Source organism: Pagrus pagrus, assembly GCF_965226575.1.
Source record: "Pagrus pagrus genome assembly, chromosome: 5".
In the NCBI taxonomy this organism is placed as follows: domain Eukaryota; kingdom Metazoa; phylum Chordata; class Actinopteri; order Spariformes; family Sparidae; genus Pagrus; species Pagrus pagrus.
In genome coordinates this window covers 16742677-16766849 of record NC_140189.1, presented here as the reverse complement: position 1 = coordinate 16766849, position 24173 = coordinate 16742677, and the positions used below count along the sequence as shown (strand labels likewise).

The 24173-nt window shown below is 40.2% G+C and overlaps 4 protein-coding genes across 7 annotated transcripts; 3 read left to right on the top strand and 1 right to left on the bottom strand.

The window, feature by feature from the left end:
- Positions 1 to 1086: 1086 nt before the first annotated feature.
- acsl4a (acyl-CoA synthetase long chain family member 4a) lies at positions 1087 to 11805 on the top strand. Its single transcript, XM_084352663.1, has 15 exons — positions 1087 to 1194; positions 3191 to 3650; positions 3739 to 3916; positions 4016 to 4125; positions 5032 to 5170; positions 5271 to 5421; positions 5791 to 5914; positions 6067 to 6138; positions 8235 to 8374; positions 8464 to 8636; positions 8723 to 8797; positions 8952 to 9140; positions 9325 to 9439; positions 10113 to 10270; positions 10463 to 11805. Exons 2-15 carry the CDS (start codon positions 3294 to 3296, stop codon positions 10618 to 10620), a joined length of 2139 nt encoding a protein of 712 aa, XP_084208789.1. The 5' UTR covers positions 1087 to 1194; positions 3191 to 3293; the 3' UTR covers positions 10621 to 11805.
- A 1-nt stretch (position 11806) lies between these two features.
- Positions 11807 to 14739, bottom strand: nxt2 (nuclear transport factor 2-like export factor 2). Of its 2 annotated transcripts, none has more exons than XM_084352669.1 (4): positions 14649 to 14739; positions 13272 to 13358; positions 12663 to 12807; positions 11807 to 12101 (listed from the first exon to the last, which is right to left on the bottom strand). In XM_084352669.1, the coding sequence occupies exons 2-4, from the start codon at positions 13287 to 13289 to the stop codon at positions 11917 to 11919; spliced, it is 348 nt and encodes a 115-aa protein (XP_084208795.1). In that variant the 5' UTR covers positions 13290 to 13358; positions 14649 to 14739; the 3' UTR covers positions 11807 to 11916. The 2 variants fall into 2 exon arrangements, with proteins under 2 accessions (XP_084208795.1, XP_084208794.1); XM_084352668.1 differs by lacking the exon at positions 14649 to 14739 and adding an exon at positions 13536 to 13687.
- Positions 13919 to 17017, top strand: psmd10 (proteasome 26S subunit, non-ATPase 10). The gene is made up of 5 exons (XM_084352667.1): positions 13919 to 14151; positions 14234 to 14332; positions 14656 to 14802; positions 16088 to 16254; positions 16405 to 17017. The coding sequence occupies exons 1-5, from the start codon at positions 14038 to 14040 to the stop codon at positions 16556 to 16558; spliced, it is 681 nt and encodes a 226-aa protein (XP_084208793.1). The 5' UTR covers positions 13919 to 14037; the 3' UTR covers positions 16559 to 17017.
- A 688-nt stretch (positions 17018 to 17705) lies between these two features.
- Positions 17706 to 24089, top strand: xiap (X-linked inhibitor of apoptosis). 3 transcript variants are annotated; one of them, XM_084352666.1, is made up of 8 exons: positions 17706 to 17856; positions 19945 to 20236; positions 20330 to 20897; positions 20988 to 21087; positions 21182 to 21260; positions 22751 to 22790; positions 22902 to 23084; positions 23223 to 24089. In XM_084352666.1, the coding sequence occupies exons 2-8, from the start codon at positions 19997 to 19999 to the stop codon at positions 23414 to 23416; spliced, it is 1404 nt and encodes a 467-aa protein (XP_084208792.1). In that variant the 5' UTR covers positions 17706 to 17856; positions 19945 to 19996; the 3' UTR covers positions 23417 to 24089. The 3 variants fall into 3 exon arrangements, with proteins under 3 accessions (XP_084208792.1, XP_084208791.1, XP_084208790.1); XM_084352665.1 differs by having other exon boundaries at positions 17706 to 17861; XM_084352664.1 differs by having other exon boundaries at positions 17706 to 17871.
- Positions 24090 to 24173: the final 84 nt, after the last annotated feature.

The following is a 24173-nucleotide window of genomic DNA, read 5'->3' as shown; positions in this document are numbered from 1 at the left end:
AATAAAGTTCCTCCTAGCCATCTGTAGGCACTGATAGGCACATATTAACAGACATTAACCACAGACTTTTCTTATTTGCTCTTACAAAATACATGCATGGGGCTATAGATAGAGTTCGCGTCATGAAACAGGAGCATTTGAAACTTCAAATTCAGTTCAGAGAAACTCCTTTTATGAATATAGTGAAAACATTTAGTAAATAAGTATATAAGGCATTTATTGAATATGTGAAGAATAAGACCACCTTAAATATTGCTCAAAATAGAATATATACATTTAATGAAAAGAATAGAACACATACACACACGATTGGTGGCAGTTCGAAAAGCCATTATTTGTAATGATAGCTTTTCTATTTTTTTCAGCAATATAAGTTCCAACACAGTGGACACAAAATGATGAGGAAGGCAACACAATTTTTTTTCCACTTAATAATAATAATATTGCTGGAAAATATGGCTAAAAAGTGCTTAGTTAGGACAGTTTGTATTATATTCGTATTAAAATGATAAATCAAAACTACTTTGTAGTTTCAACTTTCACTTTTAGCTCTTTTCCGGTTTCCTAAAAGGAAGCTGCAACTATTGCCCAACCATTTGATGCAACATCGACCTGATGGGGCCAACAATTTTATGAACAAAACATATGAATAGTCTAGGCTACATAGGATGTTTATAATTTGTTTTCTTAAGCCATTGGCCATACACACTTGAATTTAAAGTCAAAGTAACAGAGGTGTAACATTCAAAAGAGATATCTTACTAAAACAACCTCACAGCAGTTTTAAAGGAAAAGGAGATATCTGTTTTGTATTTTTCAAATGGACTCTTCTGATGTAATCTGTTTTTTTTTAATGTCCTTACTTATCAGTATGTTTACACAAAATACACAAATGTATTCCAAACATATATGTAACCAATACAAACACGAAGGAGCGCATACACACACCCTCCAACGTCAAAAACATCTGAGAACAGAGGCGGCGTTTACTTCCTGTAAACGAAATGTCTCATCTGGCGGACGTAAAGGAAAAAAACCGAGGGCATGTCCGCTCCGGCTGCTCATTGGTCCAGAAATATGGAATCAGATGACGTAGTAGTTCCGGGTTTTCTAGGTCCTGTGGAGAGGTAACTGTCGGTCATTTCAGGAAGAGACATACACACACGACTGACCGGGGTTTTCACACTGCTGAAGGTAAGAACGCCTCAAGCCTGCCAGTTAAGCAGGGTATCACTCTCTAGCTGGCCACTGGTAACGATAATCTCATTAAAGCCTTTTATCCGTTTGTAGATCTGTGTTCGGGTTAATTCGTGTGAGCAATGTTGGATTGGGTTTAGCTACATCGCCGGCTAACGTTAATAGACTTGCCGCCGGTTGGTCAATGAGCTGTGGCATCAGCGTGTGGCGTCTTTTGTCATCATTTGGTCTGCAATCCCGCTTCCTAGGCTATTGTCAAATAACCGCCATGTACCGGAGCTCATGTGGCTCACACGTCATGTTATTGCGAAGATAAATCCCGTGAAATGTAGGTTTTTATGGGTTTTTAAAAAGAAAACGCTTTTGAACACCCGGACTTCCCTGGTCACACTGCATTTGGGTACTGCTTGGTATATAATCGTAAAGTACGCGGGTTAAATTGGCAATATCGAACCAAAATGGCTACGTTATGTTGCCATAGAGATAACCCGTTAAACGTGACAAGTGCATGACAGGAAATTTGGACAATTGGGCCCAATGTAAGGGCAGTTATCAAGTGCGACACGTCATGTCGGCTTTATCATTCACACCATGCTATAAATAATATGATGTGCCACATTATTTGCGTTTGCTACAGCCACAACAGTGACCCGTTTGTCTCCCGTAATGCTTTGCAAATAAAGTTAGTTGAATTTGCCTACTAATTCAAGTCCCACATACTAAAACATAGTTACTGAACAAGTGCACGCACGCTACATATGCTGTTATTACACAAGTATGCGTGCCGGCTCGTTACTGTTACAGTGTACTGAAAGACTTTAAGGGCCCAAGGCAAAAAATCTGGCTTTCAAACATCTTCACAGTCTTTATTTACCTTCTGGAGTACAGCCAGATGTTTAAAACAGACGTGTGTGACGTAGATTAGAGGTATGATTCACTGGGATGTGAATCACACTATGTGTAAAGAGGGGATAGGGAGGATTTGTTCCATTTGTACATCACTGACGTTTTTGGTTGCATTTCAACATCACAGACATTTCTATTTTATCATAGATTAGAAATGGAGCTGATTAGGTTCATGGCTGTGTTAATACTCCTTTAGAAGAAGTTGCTTTTTCTATCTAATATTGTTTAGGTCATATCTTCTATCTGTTTTGTGACATCAAAGTAGGTCTCATATGACAGCTATAAGTGCAAGATGTAGTTTGGTCAATCCTCCCTCCCATCATCTCCATCTCCATAACATCCACCTTCCACTGTGAGGTTATTAACAAGCAGAGCTTGACCTAGAGTGGCCTTTCACTGGCCACCCGCATGGGGTGAGCTTCAAGAGTATTGTCATTGGTTGTCCGCTGCCCGATCCTCTTCAGCAAAACTCACTGGGCTGTGGTCATTGGACAGTGGCCAGGCTGGTCGGAGGGGGCCATGTCTTAACACATTTTCCCCTTACGTGACCTCTCGGATAACCTGCTTTTTATTGGTGAAAGAGAGACAGTTGCTCATACCTTACAAGGGAGGGAACTTGCACTGTTGAAACACTCTCCTACGAGGTCTCTCATATAATTGAGCAATGTAAAGCTGATAGACATACAAAAACTGTTTGGTACAGAGTGAGAAGGAGGTGAGTCTCTCATGAGTACTGGGGTGTAGTCCTTAGTCAGCCATATGGTATAAAGGGACTGGTTTAAATGTCATCCAGATAGTTGGGGGATATAGCCTGTAGTAAGTAGCCAACTTATTTTGATAAACCACTGTCTGGGTTCTGTTTGTTTTTTTACATTTTTTCATGGGAAGTGGGCCACCAGGCAACCAACTTCCTCCTCCAGGCAGCTGTTAACATGTGACTGATATTTGGGGTGAAAATCAGTCCAGAGTCCAGTCTGTTTTTTTCTTTGACTTTTGACCTGTAATTTGCTTTTATTAATCATAGTTTTTTCACATGTGCAGTATAAATGTTTATCTGATGGTATTTTCTGTTGTATTCCAACCGAAGGTGTAACGTTTTGGGAATAGCGGACTGTACTCGGACATCTTTTGGACCAACACACCATTCAAAACTAGTTGGACCTCCACTGCTGCTCACTTTCCTTCCCACTATGGGTCTCCAGTCAGACTCGGCCCTCCAATCTATCCTCCTCTTTCCAATCCACCTTCTGGTATGGCTGTACTCCGTCTTGTCCTTCCTGCCCTGGTACTATATCACAGGTGCAGGGGAAAGAAAAGCTCTGTCCAATCGGATAAAGGCACGCTCCACTTCAGGCCGTACAGAGGGACCGTACCGCTCTGTTGACCACTTCGATTCCCTCGCCAGGGAGGACTTCCCAGGCAAAGACACGCTTGATAAGTTATTCCAGCATGCTGTGCAGCGCTTTGGAGAAGGGCATTGTCTCGGCACCCGAGATGTACTGAGCGAAGAGAATGAGGTGCAACCCAGCGGTAAAGTATTTAAAAAGGTAAGGATTCTTATTGCTATATTTTTTTGTGAGTGATGGTTTGGAGGACAAATTGTCTGATGTTTTAACTGACTCTTTCTCCTGCTAGCTGATCCTGGGAGAGTATAGATGGTTATCCTACAATGACCTTGACACGATAACCACTGAGTTTGGCAGTGGACTGGCAGCTCTGGGGCAGCAGCCCAAAAGCAATATTGCAATCTTCTGTGAGACCAGAGCAGAGTGGATGATCACTGCCCAGGCATGCTTCAGGCGCAATTTCCCATGTAAGTAAATTATAGTATGTACAGTATAGTACAAGATGTTATGTCACAAAGTGTAAACAACGAGTTAACTGCTGTTTTTGTGCTTTGTTTTCATTACAGTGGTGACATTTTACGCAACATTGGGAGAGGAAGCGATTGCATTTGGACTGAACGAGACTGGAGTTACACATCTAGTTACCAGTGTCGAACTGCTTGAGACAAAACTGAAAGTGAGTCAGTAACCCTTTTCACACAGAGACTCTGCATTAACGGCGCAGCAAAGGCTTGCCTTTTGTCCGCCTTTGTTTGTTCACACTGAACCAAGTAGTGTCTGTGTAACGCCGCACCAGTGTGTCAATTCACACAGGACGCTGGCGCTGCGGATCCAAAAGAGGCGTGACAGTACACATCATGATGTTGAGATTTTTTTTCAATGTTTTTTCACCTGCTAAACTAAACATGTACCAACTGACTGTTTATTAGTATTGGCGCATGATTCCCTCACTGAAAGGGCAGTGTAAATGGGTATAATCCCTTACAGAACAGATTCAGAACTATCCATGTAAGTAGCACTAATCATCGTAAGATGATCATTTGGAACTACACAGATAATAAGAGTTGGTATTAGAATCCGGAAAAAAATATTGTCTTGTCGGCAGCTGCCTGGACGAATGAATGAATACAGTTTCTGTGAGAAACACATTATAGGCTCTTATTGCTTAGAAAGCTGGTGTACCTTCCTATATAGAGAGATAATCCTCATTATGGCAATTATTTTCAACATATTTGCTTGTTGAGCCATTATAAAATTAGGTACAACAAAATATGGAGAAAGGTTAGGGAAAAGCTGTTAGAATTAGGGAGTGTTTTTATATGGGTTCTGTGTATATGTATTACAATCTTTGCACTTCCCTAGAACACCTCAAATTGACTTTTTAGATTCCCTGACTTTAAACATTTTTGTGGGTCTTCCAATAGTTCCAGTGGATGATTTGTAGTATTAGGTGGGCCAAACTCCTGCCCATTATAAAGATTGTGTCAGCGAATATGTGGTTAGAAATCCTTATTTGAAAAAGGATATCATGTGAGTGAGATATCCTGTTGTGATAATGGATTTGTCCTCTCTTTCTGTCCAGAATGTGCTCCCACTGATCCCGAAACTGAAGCATGTGATCTACGTGGACCAGAAGAAAGTGAGCACAGAAGGCTACCCAGCAGGACTTTCCATCCACAGCATGCAGGCCGTACAAGAGCTGGGCGCGCTGCCTGAGAATAGTGTGTATTTCTCTGACTCTCATTGCTTCTTTGTCAAATTCAGGGGTGAAAGAGCTCACACATACAGTAGAAGACAATAACTGTTTGTTTTGTCTTGCAGTGGGGAGGGCTGTTGTGAAGCCGCAGCCGTCTGATCTCGCTGTGGTGATGTATACCAGTGGTTCTACAGGCAGACCCAAAGGAGTCATGATCGTCCACAGCAACCTAATTGCAGGAATGACGGGCCAGTGTGAACGCATTCCTGGACTCGGGTGAGTTTCCGCGTTGGTCATTGTATAAGATTTAGAAGAATACAATATACATAGCAGGGTTTCTTTTACCATTCTCACCCCAACCTCACAGCTCCCACTGAAGCATTTTTGTCTTTAATGTTCTTTGTCTAGTCCAACAAAAACAACATTTGATAACGTTGGAATTTTCCACATAAATTTGTGTTTGGACAGGCTTCCAGGATTAGAGTAACCACGCACACACCAGCCAGTTAGAGGTGTAAGGAGTTGGATGTCCCTATGCTGTCTGAACACTATAATAATCTCAGTGTGAAAACTGGAAAGAGGAACAGAAAGAAATGTCGTAGCTGCTGGCCCTCACCTTTACTTTCTCTCCCTGTGTTCTGACAGGCCTAATGATACTTACATTGCCTATCTGCCCCTGGCTCATGTTCTGGAAATGACAGCTGAAATCTCCTGTGTCACATATGGCTGTCGGATTGGCTACTCATCCCCTCAGACACTGTCAGACCAGGTAATACCCAGCACCAGCAGCAGGTTATGTTGGGTCTGTCATTGTGTATGCTGTATGTCATTATAACATACCTGGGTGTGGTTACTATTTGACCACGTTTGCTATTAGCTTAATCATTGTTGCTGTCTTCCCTGTTTTTTTGTTCCCTTTAGTCCACTAAGATAAAGAAAGGGAGCAAAGGAGACTGCTCTGTGCTCAGACCCACCCTGATGGCAGCTGTGCCGGTAAGATTCATGCTTTTTATTCTTTCCTGTCTGTCACTACTTTGTTCTCACAGGGTGTTTGCAGTTCCTTTAAGAACGTTTGAAATGTCTTAAGGCCTTATAAGTTAAGTCATCTTAAATTTGAATTTGTGAGTTGCCACAAGCATTTTATCTATTTGCTTTTAATCTTTAGATTATATTACAAGCTCTTTCGTGTGAAAGAAAAGTACTTCACTGCTGGAAAGATGGCCCTTGCATAAAAATTGGCTGTCTATGCAGTGAAAAAGGCACAAATATTTATGAAATTGGTGCTACATGATCAGAGAAAAAGGACTGTGGTATTCCCTTTTGCTCAAAAGGTAGAAAACCTAAAACAGCCAGAATGCACTGTGCCGCACCATACCAACAAACCTGCCAACTCATACACATTTTGACATCAGAGTATGCTGCTACGTTTTGTCTCTCTAAAGTACACAAAAAGCTTGTAACGCCTTGTGAATTTGACCAATTATGCGGCAGTACTCATATCTGCAACAATACGGTTGTAGCCTGCTGAAGTGGGGATGATTGACAAAATGCATAATGTCATTTTAAGAGACTTGCTAGTATCCACAAATCGATAGCAACACTCTTGACAATGATTTTTATCCTTCTCATTCTCCCTCCTTACAAACATTGCTAAATTATTAAAGACGCTAATGTTAGTACTGTTTTAATAAGCTCCGACACTAGTGGTTCTTTTAACGGTGCTTTTTTATTGTTTTGTGGGCTGTCAGCTCTGACAGACTCCTCTGCTCTCACAGCCCTGTCTGTGTCAAGTGCAATAAAACTTTTGTTAGCAAAGCACACATATCAATACACCTGCGCAATAAGCATAAACATGTAGAAAGGCAACATTTCAATCTGCTCTGTCTGCACAAGGCGCCAGCTCGCTCGGCGTTACAAACAGGACAAAACAAAAGGCTGTCTGTATGGAGTCTATATACTATGGTGAGCATTCTTTGCCACATATCTTCATATTTTGCAAATTATGGTTAACTGCTGCTGCAGCCCCTCCTCCCTCTAGCAGCAGTAGGATACCTGCAGGCAATGAATCACCTCTGCAGAGGGAGGAGGAAATAAGGAATGACTGAAGGCTTCGACATACTTTGCCCACTCATATTGACTGATGTCTGTGTTCTTCATCCATGTTGTATTGCGTCAGGAAAAATATTTATGCACCTGACATCAGATTTGTTTCCGGTGTGTGTATATAGTGTAAACAATACTGTTGCTACTCTAACAAAAACATGTAGTTATATGAGTTATATAAATAAATGCTACTCGTGTTCTATATATAATCTTTTTTTTATCAAATAATGTTTTTTTTAAAAAAGCAATTATTTATTAATGAAAAAGAACTGATAAGACATACAGGCCTACATGAGCTGAAATGTACTTATTGGGCATAAGATGGTAGGTCCCAAACTTTCTTCAAGGTTGGCAGGCCTGGACCAATAATTGAGTTGGTATTGAAACAGGAAAAATTAAAGCAGCCAGCTGATGACAAACACCGGAAACATTTGAGGAGTAAAATGGACAATGAACAGGATTATTGGTCATATTGGATCAGTACTGCTGTGTTTTACAGTTCAGTTCAAATCCAGCCTACATTTTTCACAGTACAAAAACAAACAATATGACAGCCGCTTTTGGTTCTCAATCTTTCTCCATTGCAGCTAAAATGTCTGCTAAAATATGTTTCTGAAAACATTTTAGGCGAGAAAAAGGCAGTGTAGTCACAGAATCCTGGTGTATAGTCATCGGCACAGTCTGGTTTAGACAGTTTAGTGAGACATCCCCTCACTCAAGATCTGACTATACTCTTTGTGTCCAAGAATCTGAAGTTGATGCAACAGCTGCCAGTTGACACATTATTGGCAGATCTACATACTACCAAAATTGTAGTAATACAAAGCTGGTTGAAAATCAGCAAAGTTCCTGTTCCTGGACATTCTCATTCTCCTTCTCTCTGGCCTTCCTCCTCTCTGTGTTTGCTCACTCTTACACACATTCTTTTTTTAACCTATCAGTTGTATAAATGAATCCTGTGAATGAATATGTTTTCTCCTTAAAAGGAAATTATGGACCGCATCAACAAAAACGTGATGAGCAAAGTGCAGGAAATGAGTTTCATTCAGAAGAAGCTGTTTACTCTGGGCTACAATTATAAACTGGAGCAGATCAGGAGAGGCTATGACGCACCACTCTGCAATGCGTAAGAAACCACCATGTCTCCTTCAGACGCCAGATAAATGTGCTTTTGTAACAACTTCAAATCTAACACACAGCAATCTTTCTTTGTAGCCTTTTGTTCAGGAAAGTGAAGAAGCTGTTAGGAGGACGGGTGAGGATGATGTTGTCTGGAGGAGCCCCCCTGTCTGCAGCCACTCAGAGATTTATGAACGTGTGTTTCTGTTGTCCAGTGGGCCAGGGCTATGGCCTTACTGAGACCTGTGGAGCAGGCACCATCACAGAGGGTAAGCAGATATTTAAAGTGAAGTCTAGGAAGAGGCTGTGAAGCTGGAAATTAATATGTTATTAAGATCATTTTCTCATTATATAGTTGCAGACATCAGCACCGGCCGTGTTGGAGCTCCTCTTCTGTGCTGTGAGATCAGACTCCGGGACTGGGCTGAAGGTATGGCAGTAAAACATGCTTCTTACAATGCAGAATGAAAAGTATTTTTATGCCTCTGTTTGCAGAGGCATGTAACCACTAGGTGGTATTTCTAGTCTTAATTACATAGTAAATAGGTGTGTTGAACTTCTTCATTCTTCTTCAATTTTGTCAGGTGGCTACACTAGCAAGGACAAGCCAAACCCAAGAGGGGAGATCCTGATTGGTGGCCCCAATGTAACCATGGGTTACTACAGGAATGACAGCAACAATCAGGACTTTTTTGTGGATGAAAATGGGCAGAGATGGTTCTGCACTGGAGATGTAGGAGAGATTTACCCAGATGGCTGTCTACAAATAGTGGGTGTGTATATTTGTTCTTAAGCAGTTACACTATATACCTATGGTATGTGTTTGTAAAGGCACTCATTCATACTTAATTTCATAGTGCTCATCTGTTGTCAATGTGGCTATATCTTCTGACACACAAACTGTTTGAACTCAAAAGCATAGCACTGTTGTGAACACATTTTTATAATCTCATTTAGACCGCAAGAAGGACTTGGTGAAACTGCAGGCCGGGGAGTATGTGTCTCTCGGAAAGGTCGAGTCTGCTCTGAAAAACTGTGCGCTCATAGACAACATCTGCGCATATGCAAACAGGTGAGTAGGTCATCTTATTTGGAAAAGTTAAAGATGCTGCCCCCTATTTGTTTAAAGTATGATTTTAGCAAGTGGGCAATTCTTACATATTGCACCTTTTTTCAAATTTAGAGGAAAACTTCTAATGCGTCCAAGGGTAGGAATACATGGGGATTACTGGACAAAGTATTTAAAGTTACTGAAAACCTAAAATGGCAACCAGATCCCAGGATGATATGAGCAGTTCAATTAGATGCTTATGAAGAAGAATTAGGACTGATGGAAAGACACCATGAAACATATCCATTTATGTTTTATTAATGCCAAACAGTTTTGTCAGTCATCTGAAGCCACTCTTTTATGTAGTTATGCACTCTGGCCCAAGCTACAACATTTCGGAGGGCTTTTCACACTACATAATTTTAGCCCAGGGCTAAGAATAAGTTAATTCCAATCCAAAGCGTTTGTTTTTCTTTGGAGTTGCTTACTGCAGTACTTCAGTATTTTTCAGCACTTTCTTTTGAAATACTATTTAAACTTTAAGTTTTGTACTTTGAAAGCAACTGCGACCACGACTTCAATGGATTAATCTATTTTCAGTGTATTGACAGTGAGCCCACACATAATTCCTCCAGTAACTTTCGCCCTCTCCTAGACTTTTCACCAACCTTGTTTCTAATGTTGATCATTGCAGTGAACAGAACTATGTGATCAGCTTCGTGGTTCCCAACCAGAAAAAGCTGACAGAACTGGCCAAACAGAGGGGCATTGTGGGAACATGGGAGGAGCTCTGCACTCACCCCGACATGGAAAGAGAGGTTCTGAGGGAGATCAAGGAGGTCGCTGGGAGCAGTAAGAGTCGATAATTTCTTTTCATGTTGTTGTAATAAGGCTGTACAAATTATCTTTACTTTTATACATACTTCTGTCCTTTGTCGACCTGTATGTCTTCTTTCTGCTCGACTAATATTTTAGTGGAAAAGGAGCAAATTATTCATTGTACTATCCTGTGTTTGTCTCTTCCTCTTCACTTCATCCATACAGTTAAACTCCAGCGATTTGAGATTCCTGTAAAGGTGGTTCTGAGCCCAGAGCCATGGACCCCTGAGACAGGTCTTGTCACAGATGCATTCAAGCTGAAGAGGAAAGAGCTGAAGAACCACTATCTCCACCACATAGAGAGAATGTATGGAGGCAAATAACTTCACCCAAGAGTCCCCATTATCACCATAACCACTGCTTTGATCTGTAAATAATCTTCCCGGTACCCAATGGATTTCTATGCTGTTTATGAACCACAGGTGTCCAAATGAAGATGTCTTGAACAAAAAAGCTGAAGCTGTAGATAGTTGTAGATGTTGAATCATGTGTGCTGCTTTTTCTTGTGTGTAGAAATTTTGATTGTCAAAAGAGATGCACTCCAGAGGCAACTCTTACTCCACGATAAGGGTCCGAGACCATTACAGCACTCAACTGCCATTCACTTCAATCTGTTGGCGCTCAGTTTGTAGCCGATAAAAAGTACTGCTGTCCTCCATATGTTGCTGATGCTTTGTTGTTACTTCCATTTGAAAATATTAACAACTGTAATCATCACGGAGGCTTGTTATGCTCTTTTGTAAAGTTGGAGTACTGATGTTACTGTGCCTTCAGTCTGCAGTACTTTGTGTAGTGAAGCAGAAGTGGCATCTAGATTAAAAAAAAAAAATAGTTTACGCTTTTGTTACAGAAATGGCTAAACTGCCATGTGAAGTTTACTTGAGGCATTCAGGCAAAAATATCCCCACCCTGCGATGCATTGACATCGATCATGGAGACATAAAAGTTACGTCATGGTCATGTCTGCTTGTCCACTTATTTTTTTCTGACTTTTTATTTATGTGTTTATTGTGTCAATTTATTCAGAAAGTAAGACCAAAATGTGTAAACATAAATGACTCAGGAAGATAAGCAAATGTTTAATATATGAAATTGTCAAGCGGTGGGTTCCTTGTAGAAAGTACTTCTGTCAAAATTCTTGTGGGCACCTTATTTATTAAAGAGCAAGCATGCTTAACTACTAACCTACTACTAAAATGCTTCTTAGCATTAGCTAGTCAGAACTGGCATACTGTAATACTGTGTGTATTTTACCTCAGTTAACAGGTTAATGTACAATTTGGTATCATAGGATTAGCTAAAGTTCATTTTAATATTATAGGAGTGTTTTCTCTGTATTTTTCAAGGTGTTGTCGTGTTGATGGCTTTTCATCATTAAAACTTCAAGAACGCAGACATTGACAGTCACTTTACAGTTGGTCGTTTGGTGATCCTCTTTGTATTTATTACTCCATTATGAGCACATGCCTTGTTCAACATTTTGAGAATAAAAGTCTTTTCATACTCAAGTGTATGACATTTTGATTTTTATTACAAAAACATAGAAATAAACAAAAAGCATTTTGATTCTTCCAAGATCTCGCTGTTTACACATTTTAGAAGGCAGATGAGGAAAGCCATTAGCTATTCCAGTCTTGAAATCGGAAACAGTCACTAGCGATCTTCCAAACAGGCTGGTCATTGTTGGGTGTAGCCTGAGCTGTCAAGAGAAAGTTCTGGTTGAAGAAACGCTGTTTGTTCCCTTCGAACTTTACTGTCCCTCCAGTCACCACGAGCAGTGTGGTCTGGCCTTGGGTCGCTTGTTCTGTGAAAGAAAGGGTATATTGATGCTGGATTAGTAGGCCTTCACTTTTCACATCTTAATTTCATTTGACATGCTTGATATTGAATGCCCTACTTCACATTCACACCCTTTTACTCTGAGATACATCTGAAAATCACCAACAGCACTTGGGTGCATTTTGAGTACAGATGCACAACATAAGGCTGATAATGTGACTTTATCGGCTATGGCTTTATCATAGAGAGCCATACATGTTGTCACCTGTGTAGACATTTTTTTTACAGTTTCAGAGGAAGACGACACAACTGTAACTTTTAATATAAATTCTGCAAGGGTTCAGAGAGGAGAGAATAAGATTTAGCACAATAAATCTTATAAGAGCTATTAAATCATTTATCACTGCTCACTACATCTTAAGTGTTTTTTACCCTCAGGTTTGCATAAACCACTGATTGTGAACTTCTTTATAAAATCCAGAAATGTGATGTTATCAGTTATCTCACTGGTATTGCCCTTGAGAAGCAGGTATTTATCAGTATTATTCACATCAAGCATCCACAATTTTGAGATTGCCCCACTAACCATGAACTGGCTGACAGTCCAGCGTGTGAACTTGGAACTCGCTCGAAGGAAGCGACTCAAAAAACTCGGCCAGAGCATCCTGTCCTGACACGGCATTCCCATTCCACACCAGGGTCGCCTTATCCAGGTAGAGCCGGGTCAAGTTCTGAGACATAGGAGCAAGCACACTATGATTGCTTAGAACAGTAAAAGCAACAATGGCATTGACAATAAACAGACTATACCAGTGAGCTCTACAGCATGCCCAATACTGTTATTGATCTTTGAGAAGAAGTGGAAAAAAAAACACAACAATATCAACATTGATACATAAACATTTTAGATTAGGATCCCTTATTTCATACATGGGTGTTGAATGGGACTGTAATGTAAATTACAGTTGAAAATGAAGTGTTCACTGCTCCCTAGTGAGCAAACTAAGACATGACGACACTGTGACACCTCACACATATCTTCGGCAATTAAACACCGATATACCTGTGAACCTGGAATCTGACTGTAATACTGTCCATGTCGATATATCGGTCATGCTTTAGTGTGCTCACACAAATCATAACACATAACTGGAGCAACAGTTATTTCATAGAGCAAAACAAAACCTTCACTCACCCTCCTTTTCTTATCCATGCAGTCGTAATAAATGTTGACAAACTCTTCTGAATACCGGCATGACTGGTCGACATGCGTCCGGAAATCCTAATGAGACAATCACTTATTACATGCTGATTCAGATTAATGAAAGGGAACTAGTGTATGGGTTATCAATGACTGTTTAGCTAGGCGCGCATTGGACAGTAATGTTAGCTAGCATGTAGCAAGCTAAGCGTTAGCTGCTTGATTTCAGCGAAATTGTAGCGAAGGTTTCAAACTTACGAGAGTGGCGGCCATAGTATGATATGAATCGAAACGCTAATGAACACTTTTATCAAAAGGACACTAGAAAATCGTTAAAAGCATCAATTTAAGTGGCTTTTCTTGTTCTGGTTCATTTAGCTGCCAACACGGCCATTTTGCTATATAAAGTACTTCCCCCGGGCAAACAAGTCGGCCTGCCAAAATAATGCGGTTAAATGTAACAAAGGACAAATATGGCCTGGCTTCATTCTGCTGAATCACTTTCCACATTCTCTGTTTGTTCAGTGATTGAAATGGGATAATAACTGATGGAATAATAACAAAAACGTGGAAATTCAGTCAAGTTTTTTAGGCGATGTACTTTATTTTGAAGAGGAAACAAATGACGCATGCGGAAGAAGAGTTCATAATTTCCTGAGTCATTCCTCGAATCCAATACATTCGTGCCCAAATCTCTCAGACATAGCGTTTCTTACTAGGCTACTGTAATTTCAGTTTGGCATTTAAAGTATATCCAACAATGGAGGGCTCTGTATCTAATGTGGAGGTCTGTAACTTTGCCTACACGGGGCAGTTTGAGGAATTAAAACAGTGCATCCTGACAGATAAATCGCTTGCTTGCAAAACGGACCAGGTAAGAAAGCATGTTTTAAAAAATAATGACTGAACAGTCATGTTTTCCACCTTTTTTTACCCTCGACTCTCTGTGATTCTAGGACCACAGAACCGCCCTGCATTGGGCTTGTTCTGCCGGCCACACCAACATTGTGGAGTTTCTGCTTGACCTGGGAGCTGAAGTGAATCTGCAAGATGATGTAGGTCTACTGGCTTTTATACAGGAGGTGTCATGCAGCACGTTTGTCCTGTAGCTGGTGAATTGGGGGACATTTAATAACAGAAAGGTGTATCTTCTAATGTAATACAACAACAACAACAACAACAACAAAAACAAGCTGTGGCATAGAAGTAGAATTAATACCTTTCTGAAACTATTTCAGTCCCTTGCAACCAGGAATTTAAATTAACTTATATTTGCAATAACAATTGGACATAGTGGGGCTATTTCTGATGGCATATACATTCAGTTTACCTCGTTTTTGTTTTGTGGAATGATTACAAATTATGTGTTACCTCACAGGCTTCGTGGACCCCTCTTCACATTGCAGCGTCAGCTGGCAGAGAAGACATAGTGAGAGCTCTAATATCCAAAGGAGCTCAGCTGAATTCAGTTAATCAAAATGGATGCACCCCTCTGCACTATGCAGCCTCTAAAGACAGATATGAGGTACGGTTTCAGTAACATGGACTGACAGTTTGATATGCATGATGCCACACATATAATTTTGTATTCTGTTTCTGTAATGTCTTTCAAGTGACTCCATACATGCTGGCAAAATATTTTATTTACAATTATGTTATATTTCCAATATTTAGATCTATGTACTTTGGTCATTATGGTCATCATGATATTCAGTCAGTGAAAAAATAGTTTAAAACTGTTCTGATAATTGATTAAGCATTTAAGTCATTGATTTTTTTTAAAATTTATTTTTGGTAAAAAACAAAAAAAACATTTTGTTTAATCTTCTTGTCATTCAGATAAATCATGACTGTTAATGACATCACCTTGGGCTTTAGGAGTTCTGATGGACATTTTTTTAAACTGTATTCTGATATATATTGGCCAAACTTTTCATCCAGAAAATAATCAGCATATGTATTGATAATGAAAATGATGGTTGGTTATGGTCCTGGACTGGTATGTACATGTACAGTATACTGAATGATATCATATTTTGCAATATGTACTTTTAATTGATTAGTTGGACAGTGCAGTTAATATTTGAGAACAACATCACAATCTTTATTCTATTGTAGCATAGAAGTAGCCTTATCAGTTCCAAACGGAAAGCTACTTTATCAGGAAACACCCATTAATACCATCCCCTCCCATTTATTTGGTGTGTGATATGCTATAAGTTAAAAAAGCCAAACAGAATACAATTGCTTATCGCCAGACTGAAGTTATTATATCATGACTTTCTTATAGTGGTGTGAGAAGAGTTTAAAAGATCATGAAAGTAAAGGTATTTTTGTATTTGATATATAATCAGTTGTCAGAGAAGTAGTTCTGGCATACATGATAACCAAAATCACACACTAACATTAACAACTCAGTAAAGGTTTAGTATATATATTAAAGTATATTATATACCTAGCACACACACACACACAAAAAGAAACAATGACTAGTCGTTGGAATTTATCCAACCCCTTGCTATTATCTGATAAATATTTGGAATTAGAACACAGAAAATTACTTTGCTGTCAAAAACAAGCAGAAACTCACGTACACATTAGACATCTAAATTGCAGTTGTATTTATTGTATGCTAATTTTAGCAACATTACATGGAATTACATGTAGAAACTGTCCCTTCCTACTGTTCCTCTCCAAAACCAGCAGGACAGGATCTGAAAAAGTGTATTTCCCGTAATGGGGAAGTGACCGGATTAAAAGTGAATTACTTGTCAGTGACGTGTGAGTAACCCAACTTTCCCTCTTTACAGATTGCCCTGATGTTGTTGGAAAATGGAGCAGACCCCAATGCCACCGACAAGTTGGAATCCACTCCCCTTCACAGAGCGTCTGCCAAGGGCAACTACCGCCTCATCCAGCTGCTTCTCAAACAGAGTGCCTCAACCAACATCCAGGACTCACAGGGGAACACAGCGCTGTATGTGTGAATAAGTACTTGTCTGATAAAACAGTGTGGCTGTTTGCACAAACATACAGTACACTAAACACAAACCTTTAAAAGGTCAGTTCACCTGAATTGGAAACCTGTTTTCTCACTTTTTCTGTCTGCATTTCTTTTCCCCACCAGCCACCTGGCGTGCGACGAGGAACGTGTGGAGGCAGCCAAGTTGCTGGTGGAACATGGGGCCAGCATCTACATTGAGAACAAGGAGGAGAAGACCCCCCTCCAGTTAGCCAAGGGTGGTCTGAGCAACTTACTCCAGCGGATTGTGGAGGGATGATGCATTTGCTGGGTTTCTACTCAAATCTCCACTATTAATAAGTTACATAATGAGTATTCTCATCCTAGTCAGTTATTCCTGAGCGGCCTGGTTTGACACATTCAGATGTGTAGCAGGTGGAAGATGAGACGGTGGCAGGGAGAAAAGTTGGACTGTACTGCATCCTGTTCCTCAGATGGGGCAGTGAAACTGCTCAGACCTTAGATGTCTGACCAAAAACACTCTGCACTATGCTCAGTCTATCCTACACTGCAGCCTCTCTTCTATGAAGTTTGAATTGTTGCTAAAATTACTAAATAAAGATCAGCATACAGCCTGTTAATAAAGTATGTTTGGGATGGATTTATTCGTTGTACATGCAAGAATTGGATCCAGGGAGTGTTGTTTGCTGTCTAGCTTTTGACTTGTTGCTACCTTCAGTGATTAAAGCAATGGTTTCTCTCCATACACTGGACAATATTTAGTCTATATTTGTTGTTTTATTCATAGCCTGACCCAGTAACTCTGTTCCATGTTCTGTATGTGGAGTTTTGTGAAATTTTTTCCACAGTTGATAGTGTGTCTTTTTATTAATATAGAAGCAGGCAGCAGCTGATGTTTTCAATTTTTGACCCATTTTCCTCAATATATGCCATTACAAATTTCTGATTCTTTATCTGCGGATCCCATCAAGTCACAAAGCTGTACAATTGCTTCTTGATTTCCATCTCACGAACAAAGCTAATAACAAAAGATACCTGTTTGACATGGGAAACATCGGCCATCCCATCCAGGAGAATAGAAAATATTTTGTATTTATTTATTTCATTGAGATAGTCTCTTGTGTCTTAATCGGCAAGGGCCTTGATTATGGCTATATCATTCTGACAGACTTCTGTGGCTTTTTCTGTAGGGACTGGATGTAGGTTAGGTGATATTACTACTCCCCAACATTGACAACTAATATCATCATGTTGTGTAATGGTAGCAAGGCATACCTTGCCAGCAACAGGCTGTGTAAATGGCACAAATTACGATAAAAAGGTAGTCATTCTTGTACACTGTGGAGGCGTTGTTGGAGTTTCCTTCGCAAACCCCCAGGTACTTAGGTAGTTCCCGCGAAGTTCTTCAGAAGGGTCCTGACGTCACATGAGTGGTCAGCTGGGATGCGCAGGAGGAGGTGCGCATAAGACCTCGTTGCTTTTACTTCCTCAAAGCGAGGTCACGTCAAATAAAACAGTCCTCTTTAATAATTGGACTCTGCTGTAGGCGGTGTTCACACCAAAGACAGGCTGAAATTTGAGACCGACGAGCTGACTGTAAGGTATTACACGGTAATTTTTGAAGTTTTGCAATGAATGTTCATGAAATAACTTTTCGGAGAATAGCTAAGCTAACGTAAGTTAGCTAGCTAACGTTTGTAGCTAGTGTTAGATTACACCCTTTTACTAGCGTTTACCTAACATTATAAGAGCACTGCTAAAAATTCAAACCAACTTTATCTATGTCTTACTGACGAGTGTACTTGTAGCTCATCTGAACAGTAAGCTAATGCAGTGTGTGTGTCTGGTTAGCGCGGTGTCAGCTGTCAAACGTGAGCAGCAGCCAGTTTTTATTATCGGTGTTTACCTGCCCTGAACTATGGGGCCGTTGTGTCGCCATTGTTTAACTGAAACGTTCGTGATCTTTCTGGAGTTTGCAGGATAAGTCGTTCAGGCTTACTAATAGAATAAGTGAAAGTATGTGGATGTCTTGAGGTATGACTTGCTCTCACATGGTTTAAAGCCTTTGACGCCATGTACATCCGATTCCAGTCCCATCAGATGCAGCGAGGGTCTTTAAAAATGTCTGAAATGTTAGCTTCTGTCTATAACGCAACTTTATGCCTGAACCTTGCCTTCGATCTGGTGATTGTCTCTTGGATGAACGTCGACACGCAGCGAGGTTCAAAGATCACAAGCTGCTCCCTTCAAAAAAGTAAACATACGTCTTTAAAGATAGCAGTTGATTAGTAAATAGTTGCTTAATCAGCGCTGACTTGCTGTTGTTACAACACGTCTTTTATATTGATTTGTGATACTTCTCAGTGCTTTAGTTGAATTAAGTTATTTTTTTAAGGTTATTTTACTTGTGTTGTAGCCTCCAATTGACAGTTGTTGGGGAGACGAACACTTATTTCCTTTGCTGCACCTATGCTGGGATTGGCGCTGTTTATGGCATACATTCAGTACAATATGCAGTTATAAATGCTAAACATGTAGTCTTAAAAAAAAAACGCCCCGTGATTAAACCATGAACATTAACGTTTCACCCTCGGGGAAAATATGAGTGGGTGTGTGGTATGCTGTTCTCATGACGTGTTGCAACAGAAATTCCTTACTAATAGACACTATGTACCTTTACTTCCCTAAATATGATACCACACATCCATACAGCTGATCTCTCTAGTTGTACATCCTACTTATTATATGAGACATGTTTGATTGTCAGTGTATGGCTAATTGTTCTATACCATCCTTAATGAGAAATTATTATTGTCGTTTGGCATAGTGTCTGTTCCTAGGCGGCACCCTTTGCAATACAAGTGTTTTGCAGTGCCCTGTAAAATCCTGCCTCTCCAGTGCCCATCCCTCACATGGAATATCCAATACCTCCATGTGAATACAGTGTGGTTGCTCCTCTTAAAGGCACAGCAACAATTTAAGAGCCTGCATGTGCTGAGCAGCTTTCCATTCAGATTTCTGAATTGACATACTTTGTAATGCAGGCCTCCAGCTATGTTGTTCACTTTTTTCTGAAGTTAGAGGCTCATCACTGTACCAAAAAGTGATTTCTCTGATATTATTTGACTGAACATTAGAACATTTGCTTCTCAGTGTACACACACCTAATACCTCCGCCATAGTTTTATTCTGTGGTTGTAGGCATTTTATTTTCAGGTTGTCTGTCAGTCTGTCTGTCCATTCATGTGAATGCTATGTGAATGCAGCAACGTGGACTATTGGATTTTTGTGGTCAAAGGTCACTTTGACCTCATTAACACGTCAATAACTCAAGACTTTGACAAAATTACACACAAAGGCCTGTTAGGATTAAGTGATGAAGTGATGTAATTTTATATCCAGAAGGTCAACTTCACTGTGACAGCAACACTGTGACACTCCAAAAGTGTAAAGCATGTTTCTCGCAGGAAGTTATTCACTAGAATCATACACATCAGTATAGTGATAATGTCCATTTAGCCAGGTAGTACACTTAATACCTTTTTTATTACTTTCCTTCGAAGTCTTTACGACATATATCATATGTGTATGGACAGAGATTGATGTAAAATGCAACTTTACTTGCGCACGGATCCGTACAACAGCAAAGTGGTCATTTTTGTTTTCTTTCTCTTTTATCTGCAGACATTCTGTCCCTCAACTTAGTCCACTCAGCAGTTTCCTGCCTGGTTCTATCATGTGTGATCTCAGACAAGACGACAATTGGGAGACAGATCACTCGGAGGATTTTTCGCTGATGAACCGTCGCCTGGACTCATTCCGTGGTTCCAGCCTGGCCCAGCAGGTGTCCCCAGAAAGATTGGCCCGGGCCGGCTTCTACTTTACAGGCCATGCTGATCAGGTCCGCTGTTTCAGCTGCCAGCAGACTGTGGAAAACTGGTGCAGGGGAGACACACCTGCAGAGAGGCATAAGGAGGTAATCATAATAGAAATGGAAAAAAACATGTGATTACATGTATTGTGTTCACTCTTTTCTACATTGATAAATCATACTTTCCTGCTTTTACAGGTTTCCCCAACATGCAGATTTCTCAGCTGCACCCACCGCACCGGTTTTAACCCACCTAATGATACCACACTGACTAATGGTTCCACCTACAATGAGGAAGCAGAGGACATGGAATATCGTTTGAGAACAGGAGAGGTTGTTGATGAGTCCACTTACCCAATGGCCCCTCACATGAGGAGTGAGGAGGCCAGGCTTAAGTCCTTCTCTTCTTGGCCTTCTAGTGCTCCTGTGAGACCCCGAGATTTGGCCCAAGCCGGCCTCTACTACATAGGGGAGAGCGACCGGGTGCAGTGTTTCTGCTGTGGTGGCATGTTGGGCGGCTGGGAAGCAGGGGACATCGCATGGGGAGAACACGCCAAACATTTTCCCTACTGCTTCTTCATCCTTGGGCATGATGTGGGAAATATCCCATTCCAGGGGGGTATGGAGGAGGAGGAGTCCAGCAGCAGTCAAAATGCAAGCACTGGTGTCCAAATGGGGAGATTTGAGGAGAGGCTTGGTAGCTTTGCAGGCGTGCAGCACCCCATAGACCCAGAGAGGCTTGCCAGAGCTGGCTTCTACAGCACAGGTAGAGCACTGAGGGACTACAGAAAGCACAAAAAAACATTTAAAAACTAAAGCAATATTTTGTGAGATTAAATTGTGTGTGTCCTCACAGGGACTGGAGACAAGGTGTTGTGTTTCCGCTGTGGTGGAGGTTTGAAAGGCTGGCAGCCTGAGGAAGACCCTTGGGAAGAACATGCCAAACACTACCCTGGGTAAGAGCAAACAACTTTGATGTGTTCCCTCTTCTTATGCCATTTGCTTTTGTTTTAATACAATTTTATGCTTGTATGTTTTTTTTTTAATTAGATGCAGCTTCCTGTTGGCAGAAAAAGGACAAGAATTTGTCAGCAACATCCAGCTACAAGAACCACGACGAAACAGAGCTGTAAGCACTCAGTGCTTTTCCATGCACTTAAGTATCTGAGTTGTTGTTGTTGACTTTGCCAAGTACTCTGATTTTATAAATTTCATGTAAACTAGAAACCAGATTTATTTAAACAGGATAACTGTGTAGTAAAACCAGGTGAATACTTGATTTCCTGAACAATGATAGGCTTAATTTATTTTCTAACCATGGGTTTACATGTTGCACATGTTAGCCCCAGGACAGAAAAAGTGTTGCTGTGACAGCAGTGTGGTTGGATAAAAGGAAACCTCATTACTCATAGTGGTACTACGTTGTGTACGAAATATTTCATTCCTCTAATTTTTTACAGGTGAGTATTTGGACACATATACACAGAAAGGGAACTCTAGACTAGAAAAATATCAATCCAATTTCCCTGTATGGCCTCGTTCCTTCTGTGCACGTAAGCATGTTCAGTCTGATTCATATCTGCCAGCAATTGAAAGGATACATTCACAAGTCTGTCCGGCCATATGTCATTTTAAAACATTATTGTAAAGTGGCAGGTCCTCATTGTTTGAAAAAATGACTGAAGTTCAACCGAAGCTTATATGAGTTCTTCAGTCTAAACAAATCAAGCACTGTAGATATCTCCCGAAATTATTTTAGCATAAAATTCCCTCTTCGTTCTGCTATCCCTCAGCAAACACTGTCCATTGGAGCACTGAAGCTGGTTTTGTCCCTCATCTCTACCACTGAAATCACTTTAGGAGCTGATCTCTTTGCTGGCAGAAGAAACAATTACAGCAACAGATAACTCTGTCTACATATGGGCATGTACTGTAAAAAGTGTTTTCAGTAAGACTTCAAAGATTTTGGTGTTTAACCGGACTGATGTACATACAGGGTTTTAGTATTTGGTTGGACAAATGATGAAATTATAATAGTTATTACTGAACTGTTTGTTATACACTTTACAAACATACAACACGGTTCAAAATTTTGCAATCACCTGCCACTGAAGCTTAACTGAGAACAGATCACGCTGTATTTAAAAAAAAAAATTTAAACACAATTCTCAACATTATGATCACGTGTAACAATTTTGTAAGACCAAACTGTGCATTCCTGATGGCTGCTCCAATTGAAACGTAACTGATGTAAACATGTGTGTATCACATTTACAGCTAGATTTCTTCTTGAGTTTTGGTGTGGATGTGAGTGTCATCTGTTTACTAACGTATCATTACAACTATGCTGTGTTTTAAAAGTACTGAGTAGTCCAACGGTAATGAAAAATTAAGTTATTCGATGAAGATCTAGGGTCACCTATAATTTTCTAGACTGGAAAACAGCCAGCCAGCCCTGGAAAAAATGGTTCCAACAGCATTCTCCGCTGTCATGTGACACTGTGGGTACATCGACTAACTGGAAGTTATAATCCTTTAATTATTCTTATGGGGCCAAAACTTTTTTATTTTTTTAATTTGAGTTATTTTGAAGGTAACCATGACCCTGTTTCTTTCCAGGCTGCAAGTCATCAGAATGGATTTTCAGGAGATAGGAATGGTAAACAATTATTTTTAACATTTGACTACCCCTGTTTGAGCATTTAATAATACTAAAAGAAAATGCCACAGCATTTGTTTGTGTACACTCATGTTTCCTCTTTGTGTACAGAGGTGCTGCGGTCTGCCATGGCTCAGAGGGCCATAGAGATGGGTCTGGATCCCAGTGTGGTAGAAAGGACCACCCTGGAGAAAATCGGTAGGACGGGCTCCGGCTACTCCAGCCTGGAAGCACTTATGGAGGATTGTCTTAACAACACACCACTGAGTGATGCAGCTGAGTCACAGGAACAAGGTACTGTTCCTCCTGTACACTGAACCAGGCGCATGTCATAAACACACACCAATGTTGATTACACAAAACAGAGCCTGGGCAGCTGTGATTTAAATATGAGCAAACACATGTTGATCTTTTTATTACTTTTTCTTCTAGATGAGGACCCAATGGAGAAACTACGGAAGCTGCAGAGGGAGAAACAGTGCAAAATATGTATGGACAGAGATATTTGCATCGTCTTCATTCCGTGTGGTCATCTGGTCTCTTGTAAGGAGTGTTCAATGTCACTCCCTAAGTGTCCAATCTGCTGTGCATCCATAACACAGAAGATCAAGACTTATATTGCATAAGGGAATCACAGTAACTTGCCAAATGCCAATGCTGCTTTCTCACGATCTTTATTATATTTTATTTTAATATTAAATGTAGATAGCTTGTAAAATATATATATATATATATATATATATATACACAGTATAAGAGGACTGTGTTGCTTGTATGCGTATGCGAATGAAAGAATATTTTCTCAATGACTGAGATGGTAAATAGCTGTTGATACTGAGATGAGATAATATTATAAATAACTGATGTTGATTTTCTTGATTTTAATTAATGAGGTCTGAAACCTGTATACACACACTAAAGGCTAAAACCCAATTTTGCAACACTATTTCCTGCCAGAGGTGCCTTTCTCTAGGTTTAATACTTGTGTCTCTTTTTGTTGTTTTATTTTTGACATTTACCACAGTTTAGTTCATGAGGTGTAATATCAGTCAGTGTCTCTCCCTCTCTATTTTGTCCTGCATACTGAATGTTTAAGACTTGGTTTTCTCAATGGTGGCTGCTCTGTATAGAAATGTATAAAGGTAGTTCAGTAAATCCATTAAGAGTTCGCTTTACAACTGACAAAATCGATGCTGGGTTAGGGCCTGCAATTAATCAGTGTGGTTTGAAATTAGTTTACCATTCCATCATGCAATCTGTCTGTGTGTCTTCAAGAGTGAATAAATTTTAATAACTGGACTTGAAATGTGTTTCTCTTCGATTACTGCTACATTTAGCCCATTTTTAAAAGGTTGTTCCCTCATATCAAGGGTTTGTGTAGCT

What these genes read in the sequence shown, in the direction of transcription:
- nxt2 (XM_084352668.1), bottom strand. An exon ending in GCATGGATAAGAAAAGGAGG is followed by an intron (nt 12,808 to 13,271) that starts GTGAGTGAAGGT and finishes CCTATGTCTCAG; the next exon opens with AACTTGACCCGGCTCTACCT. An exon ending in GGACTGTCAGCCAGTTCATG is followed by an intron (nt 12,102 to 12,662) that starts GTTAGTGGGGCA and finishes TTTCTTTCACAG; the next exon opens with AACAAGCGACCCAAGGCCAG.
- acsl4a (XM_084352663.1), top strand. Translation starts at nt 3,294, where the DNA reads ATGGGTCTCCAGTCAGACTCGGCCCTCCAATCTATCCTCCTCTTTCCA. An exon ending in ACTCCGGGACTGGGCTGAAG is followed by an intron (nt 8,798 to 8,951) that starts GTATGGCAGTAA and finishes CAATTTTGTCAG; the next exon opens with GTGGCTACACTAGCAAGGAC. An exon ending in CAAGGAGGTCGCTGGGAGCA is followed by an intron (nt 10,271 to 10,462) that starts GTAAGAGTCGAT and finishes TCATCCATACAG; the next exon opens with TTAAACTCCAGCGATTTGAG.
- psmd10 (XM_084352667.1), top strand. Translation starts at nt 14,038, where the DNA reads ATGGAGGGCTCTGTATCTAATGTGGAGGTCTGTAACTTTGCCTACACG. An exon ending in AAGTGAATCTGCAAGATGAT is followed by an intron (nt 14,333 to 14,655) that starts GTAGGTCTACTG and finishes GTTACCTCACAG; the next exon opens with GCTTCGTGGACCCCTCTTCA. An exon ending in CCTCTAAAGACAGATATGAG is followed by an intron (nt 14,803 to 16,087) that starts GTACGGTTTCAG and finishes CCCTCTTTACAG; the next exon opens with ATTGCCCTGATGTTGTTGGA.
- xiap (XM_084352666.1), top strand. Translation starts at nt 19,997, where the DNA reads ATGTGTGATCTCAGACAAGACGACAATTGGGAGACAGATCACTCGGAG. An exon ending in CATGCCAAACACTACCCTGG is followed by an intron (nt 21,088 to 21,181) that starts GTAAGAGCAAAC and finishes TTTTTTAATTAG; the next exon opens with ATGCAGCTTCCTGTTGGCAG. An exon ending in AGCTGAGTCACAGGAACAAG is followed by an intron (nt 23,085 to 23,222) that starts GTACTGTTCCTC and finishes TTTTTCTTCTAG; the next exon opens with ATGAGGACCCAATGGAGAAA.